The following is a 7,830-nucleotide window of genomic DNA, read 5'->3' as shown; positions in this document are numbered from 1 at the left end:
TCACCAAATCACATATAGTTTATAAGAACGACATGTCCGGCTTATAGCTTACAGGTACATGAGCAAAGGATTGACACAAAAGATTGAAATAAAATTTCGTTTCTTTCTTGCTTCCATTTTCTTTTTTTCTTGGGTTGGCTAATCATTCTTTTAAAATGAGACATAAGAAAGTTACAACAATATCAGCAAACTCCCATACCCGCCATTATACACAGGTTGACCTCCGACAATACCCCAATCCCAGTCACTCAAAGAATAACTGTACAAACAAATAATTTTACATGTTAAAGCAGGTACGAAACCATGAAACAGTGCACAAAACTTGCCCTATGGTGAGCATCGTTGATCCTCGCATTTGAGAAGTGCCATCCTTTGGGATAGTGAATGGTCTTGCCTGTTATTAAGGATATCTATGTAACTGCAGAGCCTACACCGATCCGAGTTCGTGAGAGAAAATGGAGGATTGAGAATAAGAGATGGTGCTTCCACTAGAAGGAAAACTAACAAACATCCTGCTCTTGAATATAGCAAAGCTGCATTTTCCATATTCCCCATGAGTTCGTCAACCTGCGCCATAACATGAACAAACAATACTTCTTTAGCATTGTCCAGTTACATGAAAGTATCATTCTATGTCAATAGCTTTATTTTGACAGTTACACAGATGCTTCTTTGAGTGGGGAAAATGAGTTTAAACATGAAAGGTAATATCAGACAACCTCAAATGCACACAAGTTGAGACTCGAATCCAAAGAACATTCGTTAGTGCTAAATGCTATACAGACTCTAACATGTTGTAACTCCTCTCTCCATTCACTGCACACTCAATTTCCCCACTCACAAGACACATAGCATGGTTATGAAAGGCTCTATTCCTTCTGAACTAGTATCCACAATTCAAAAAATTCCACGTTGCAGTTTTTCAAGCCTATCTAAAGTACAGACATGTACTCCAGAATTTCTCTACACAGACCTACATTTTCTTCACATCAATATTAGAGTGTTTGTCAATTAGTGACAACTAGAAAGTGTGAAGAAAAAACTGGAAAGAAAGCGTGATGCCATTGGCACAACCTTCTTCTTCTTTTTTTTTTTCCTATAATGAAATGTCCAAAATCCTTTAATTTTATATAAATTAACAAGTTAATGCGTTTGTGGAAGACATTTTTGACATTTCACTTCAAGATTCTGTGCCTATAGACTTGTGGGTGTGCCTAAGGCACCACTCAAAAAAGGAAAAAGATTTAAACCTGGAAGGAGCAAATCATTGTCCAAATGCAATCAAATTAGAATAAAAACACTCACCCCTCCATGTCTTCCCAGAGAAAGGGCAGATTGAAATATCATCTCCATTGCATCAGGCATCTCCGTACTTCCTGCAATCATTATGAGTAATTGAGAGCTCTGTTCCTGTCGGTTTTTTGGATCATGAGAAAGAAATCTGAAGTGCTGTCATTTGGTACCGACAAGGTACCATTTCAAGACAAGCACAGTTACAAGTGCCATTTATTGACTCGACAGTAAATGCATGTAAACTCGTTGTATGTTACATTAGTATTTGAAACTTCTTCACCCTTTGCAACTAATATACAGGAACCAGGCTAGGACAATCAGGTGCCATTCACTTAACTTAGTGATCCCATATACTCATGCTAGGAAACAAAGGTACAAGGAAGACACTAGACAGGAAACTTGTCTAAATTTGCAGTGTATGGACAAAAATATCAAACCCATACCAGGTTCGATAGCCTTGGCAAGTTCCTCTGCCCGCTCAACTTCCTGTAAAAATTCCACCTCAATCTGAGTGGACATATTCTCTGGCCCAACATCAGGGCAATCTTCTGTATCAGGTGTCCCGTGCTTCTTGCTGCTGCTTCTCCTCAGTCTTGAGTTCTCTTGGCTTGGAATTCCTTCGATAGCTGAGGCAGCCTGAGTATGGCAGAGGTGCAGTACTTGCTTCCAAATCGCAAGAATAACAAGTTGGATCGAAAATGCTTCTAGTTGCCTACCTGCCTTAATCTAAAAAGGACAGTAGCAATATTTTAATTTGAGAACACCAGAAGCATTAAGTTAGATTAATGAAACTTGTAGAAGAAAAAAAAATCATATCAATTTATTGCATGACAAGTCAAAACTGTGAAACACCACACAGCACCGTGTGTCAACAACTGAAGTAGTTTTACATATCAACCAGCATACTAACTAATATTAAGGCTGAAATAGAAAAAAGTGTAGCATCCTTTTCCATCAAAAACCCATCAACTATGCCATTAACTTTCTAAAATAGCCCACAAGTTTCAAAAGAATAATAAAATGAGTAGTAGAAGTATTCTGCATATACAATTCTACTGTCTGCATGAGCTAATGAACCATGCATATACAACTCGATTGCCTTATCCAACAGTGGCAGCCTATCAAATAAACCATTTACAGTCCATTTCTCAGGTTAAACAGAAAGAATGGTTTTCAACTATCCCCAGGGAGTTTTAAAGTGAACAGTAGAAAAACTAGTTCAATGTAGAGTAGTGACTTAACCTTTTCCACCACTAGTTCCATTATGGCAGATGCACAATGCTGCAATGACTTAATCCTACTCATGCAGTGAGTTGATGGCTGCTCCAAAGCATCTCCCATATCCAAAGATCCTTCAGAAGTCCCAGGAGCAGAGGCCGGAATTTCCAAGCTTCCAAAGCGGCAAGGATTACAGCTGGCAGTGTCAATTATGGGCACCGGGATACTTAGCCCAGTGTTTGTGTAGGTAAATGCTTGAGAGGGACCCTCTGACTTGTATGGTGCATTGCCTGGTTTGTAAATACTTGCTGTGGAAGCTGACACATTCAAAGGGGGTCCAGAAACAAGAACATAATCTTGATCTATCAAATCCAGTGAATCCACAACTGTAGTACAATCGTGAAAGAAAGCAAGTTAAAGACAGACATCCCTTGATATGATATAATTTAGGACTTCTAAATACATTATTGAGAAGGAAACGGAACACTATGGAGTTCATGGTACCTCTTGATGGGATGTTCACTGATCTCTGGTCTATGGATTTTGGAGGTTCATTTAGATTTTCATCTGATGCTTTATTGACGCCAGGCCTAAAACTAGCATTTTCCAAGTTCTGTCTGGCACTACTATATCTGGAAGTAAGATCCACGTTATTAAAAACATTAGATGTTGCATCCCTCCCTCCAATTCTTGAATCAAGAGAAAATCCATATGTAGACTTCATTGGCGACATCCTCTTAGAAACAGAAGGGCTACCCTCAGGACAAAGAGAATCATCATCCAGAAGGAAAGGCAGGCAATCCTCCTGAGAATTGTCTTCAGCATTCCTTGCAGGATTGCTTCCAGAGAAAGGAAAGCCATCTACTGACCTTGAAGACCTGTGAGTGCATACTATATATCATTTAAGAATTTGGACGAAACACAAATTAAGACCATGCAGAAGAAAACATTTTCTCATTGTACCTCAATAATTCGTCTTTTTTCCTTTGAGAAAGAAATGGGTGATTAAAGAACTCCTCAAAGGTTAGCCGTTCCACTGTATAATATGAAGAGAGAATTTTTGTGAGCAAGGGATAAGATGTTAAACAAATCTTTGCAACACACTTAATGGGTTGCCAATGGCTAATGCATCAATTTTTTTCTAACATGGTTGCTTGTGTGCGTTTGCATTTTTTATGGGTGGGGGGGGAGAACAAATTTGTGTTACCAATCTGATTCAAGGGCAATGCTACAGTAGTTCTAAATGAAACCATTCAATGTAGTCAAGACCAAAGAAGAGAATTATAACAGTAAATTTGGATTTTGCATGCAGTTGTTCATTAATTGGACTGAGGAAAATATTCTAACAAATAATTCAAATGGAACCATATATGCTAACCCAAAGTTTCAATAAAATAAAAATTGATAGGCCCATCTATTAAACGTCCATAAGCCTTTCAACTGTATGCAGATGAAAACATGCATCAAACAATCAATCATGCAATTATAAGAAATTTGATAGTACTTGGCATGATTTGAAAATGCAAAATTGGCATTCATAAACAATATATCTATGATCACATGTGTCAGTGTCTGCGTATAATTGGACTCCTTTTTTTCCCAACTTCATGATGATTCACTTTATAACCATATGAATTCAAATTCAAGCAACAGCAAGCTATACCTGGATTGCAACACAGCAATTTCCGGCATAAATCTTTGCAGCCAGCACTCAAATCCTTATTATCGAAAGGAAATTGCAATTCAGCTGATTTCACAATGTTCTGGAGCAACTGTGCACCAAAAGATACAAAATATATATGTAAGGTAACAATAACCACATGGAAATCACTAATTTCAGTAAGGTTTATTATCAAAGCCATGGAATCTAGAAGTTTACAATACCTATCAATCTAAAAAATCATTAGGTTTTGCACATAAACAAAGCTAATCAGACCTGTATTTGATTGTTTCCAGTGTATGGGGTTTTTCCTGTCACAAGCTGAAATAAAATGGCACCAACACTCCAGAGATCTGCCTGTGTATTGAGATCAAAGTTAACAGGAGATACTTCATAAACATATCATCAAGACTTCTCATAACAGTGAATGTCACCTTTGCATCATACTTCTGAAGTTGCATTATCTCTGGAGCCATGTAGAGGGGTGAGCCACACAAGGTTTCTGCAAGGCCTCGAGGTTGTAGAGATCTGACAACATAGAACTACAATCTTTGAAATTCGGAATAGATGTTGATGTAAATTGTTGGGGGGAAAAAAAGGATATTGGGCAGTTTTTCTTAAAAGGAAAAAAAAATTCTCGTTAATAGAGATCAAGATAGAACTGAAAATTCAGAGAAAATACAATTTAAAATTTTTTAAAAAAGAAAATAGCCACCTTTAATCATTAATATCTTCAACATTTCATAAATAAAGTCAAGATAAATAAAGTGTATTATCACTAGTTTGTTTGTTAAACACCTCTTGCATGGGCGCACAACTTGGCATCCATTGCAATCAGTTCAAGCTAATATTTTCTAATGACAAACTCGGGTTATGCTATCTACATGAATTTCCTACATTGACCACTACCCTAGTTGAAGTGAACCTGATGCATGTGTAAGTGTGTGTGTCATGTTGAAGTTCTACGTTGGACAGGAAGTTAACACGAGTGGTTTTAATTAGCTAGCTCTGAGCTTGCAAGACACACAGGGGAAGGGAGGGATGCAGCAGAGGACAATAAACCAATTCTCTTTATAGAGAACAATCACATTAAAGGTTCATTTGGACCAAGTTAACAGTAATGAACGGAAATGGAAGGAAGATTATGATCATGAGGTACCTGGCAAATCCAAAGTCTGCAATTTTCAGAACCGCATTATTGTCACTCGTGGAGAGAAGGAGATTCTGTCACAAAAATTGGGCCATCACATATAAAATCCATCTTAAAGGACGAGATTAGGAGACTTGAAACAAGACCCTCTAACATCAGTAAGCCACTACTCCTACATGTATGTGCCAGTATACTTCTCTTACAAATCTCCCAGATTATTTATTGCCATAGAGCTACAACCTCATGAACACACACTCGGCTAAACTGTACTACTGCCCTGCATGAAAGTTCTGATTTTGCCTAACATTATTATAGCAAAACAAAACAAAGAATTAACCAAACCTGCGGCTTAAGATCCCGATGAATCAAATTATTGTCCCGGAGAATTTGCAAACCAGCAGCTGTTAAACACAATACTATCAGACTCGGCAAGCCACCGCAAATGCAATCAAGTTTGAGAGAGAGAGAGAGAGAGAGTGCATAAAATATACTTGGTACCTAATTGTTGCATGAAGTGCTTAGCAATTGCTTCTGGAACTTTCCCATGGCGTTGGATATACATAGAAAGATCACCACCCTCGCAATACTCCAATACTATAAGTATTCTCCCCGGAACCTAATTAATTATATTTAATATTAACAACACCTCAATAATTTACACTAAAAAAGAATGACACTCTTTTAGCAGCACGATCAAACCTCAAAACTCGAAGCAGAGAAGTTTAAATTTAAAGTAAGTACAAAGGCTGAAATAGGATTAAAACAAAAGCAAAAAAAAAAGGCAAAGGCGAACCTTAATAATATCGTGCAAGCGAATGATATTAGGATGATTGATCCTCTTCAAAATAAAAATCTCAGACATGAGACTTTCTTGTAATTTCTTATTAAGTCGATTCGTAACGATCTCCTTTATCGCTACTTCGGTTCCATGGACTCGGTGTCTAGCTTGCCAAACCACCGAGAAAGAGCCCGACCCGATTTGTCTACCCACCAAGTAGTCTCCAACAACCCTGCCGCTCCTTCCTGAAGCCTGAGCCATAATTCCTTCTTTTTTTTCAAGAACCCTATAGCTAGGATCCAAACCTGATTTTGGCTCCAGGAAATCAAGTTCGAGCTTCGCTTGCTTGCTGGAGAGTGTTTTATTTTAGTAAATAATAATAATAATAATGAAAGCATGTTTAATGATTTGAAAGGATCCGTCGGGTTCCATTGGGGTTAAGGCACTATTTGGCATTACTTTACAACAGATTTTTTAAAATAAAAAAAATAATTTAAAATTATTAATTTTATATTTTTAAATCAATATAATATCAAAAATAAATTTGAAAAAATAAAAATATATATTATTTTAATATAATTTTAAAGAATAATCTTTACTTGGCCGAAATAAACTACGAGGGAGAAACGGATGCTTTAATGAAAGGTTTCTATTACTATTTTCATTTTTGAAAATTTGACTGTAAACATTTTTATTCTTTCGGTGTCAGACAATGAATTTTCGGCGCCGAAAGGAAGTGATAGGGCCGTGATTAACCGAGCTGGGTTGAGTGGGCTCAGTTTGTGTTGATAATAATGAACCTTAAAGTGTGACGTTTAAACTCGGTCGTTTTAGTTTAGGCTAATTTCAAATTCGGCTCCTTTAATTTTTTCAGTTCAACAGTGAGAGTATTATTAGATCAATTTAAACATCAATGGAAGCTATCTTAAAGACACATTCCTCTTTTTGTTATTAGGATAGACTCCGAGACTATAATGTTAAAATATTTAAAATATACTAAAATAATAATTTATTATTATTTAAAAGTTATTTTTAAAATTAACACATTAAAATTATCTAAAAATATAAAAAATAACTTTAAAAAAATCAAACTTATATAAAATATTATTCTAAATACAATTCCAAACAACACGAGACTAGAAATGAGCTAAGTTTACGTTTTAATAATTTATTATATTATCTAAACAATCATTAGAATAGAAAAACAAGATATAATGAAATACATGAAAAATAAATATCAAACTTGGTTCACTCCCTCGTTCCAGCATGTGTTTCAATTATTAAATAAATAATTGTTAAACAATGCCAGCTAAGAAACCATTTAAATTTATATTTTATTGAGTCCTTGCTGTACTCTTATAGTGAAATAAAAAAATATAATATTTAAGGGAAAAATCCATGAAACCACTCTAAGAAGAGCTACAGAACAAATATATTATTAAACAATTAAAATAACATATTAATCAACTCCAGTTATTTTGTCTTAGTTATTTCAATGATCTCAATGCGCAACATGGAAAAGCAAATAAGGTTTTTATTTCTTTCAATTAGCTATTTGAGATTATTTTTTTTAGTATTTTAAAAATATTTTTGAAAAAAATAAATTGTTTTTATTTTAAATTATTTTTTTACTTTAAATTATTTTTTTATATTTTTTGATCTTTTTGATGTATTAATATCAAAATATTTTTTAAAAAATAAAAATAAATATTTTTAATAAATTTACAAATT

The 7,830-nt window shown here is 35.2% G+C and overlaps 1 protein-coding gene across 1 annotated transcript; it reads right to left on the bottom strand.

Annotated features, from left to right (window-relative positions):
* Positions 1-6,500, bottom strand: LOC105122000 (serine/threonine-protein kinase ATG1). The gene is made up of 13 exons (XM_011020899.1): positions 6,115-6,500; positions 5,820-5,937; positions 5,664-5,722; positions 5,331-5,395; positions 4,606-4,699; positions 4,448-4,528; positions 4,175-4,283; positions 3,475-3,547; positions 3,016-3,389; positions 2,536-2,897; positions 1,737-2,019; positions 1,306-1,376; positions 1-567 (listed from the first exon to the last, which is right to left on the bottom strand). Exons 1-13 carry the CDS (start codon positions 6,358-6,360, stop codon positions 328-330), a joined length of 2,175 nt encoding a protein of 724 aa, XP_011019201.1. The 5' UTR covers positions 6,361-6,500; the 3' UTR covers positions 1-327.
* Between the last annotated feature and the right edge of the window lie 1,330 nt (positions 6,501-7,830).

Source organism: Populus euphratica, unplaced genomic scaffold (assembly GCF_000495115.2).
Source record: "Populus euphratica unplaced genomic scaffold, PopEup_1.0 scaffold46.1, whole genome shotgun sequence".
Taxonomy (NCBI): Eukaryota; Viridiplantae; Streptophyta; class Magnoliopsida; order Malpighiales; family Salicaceae; genus Populus; species Populus euphratica.
The sequence above is the reverse complement of the archived record's forward strand: the minus strand, read 5'-3'. Positions and strand labels throughout refer to the sequence as shown.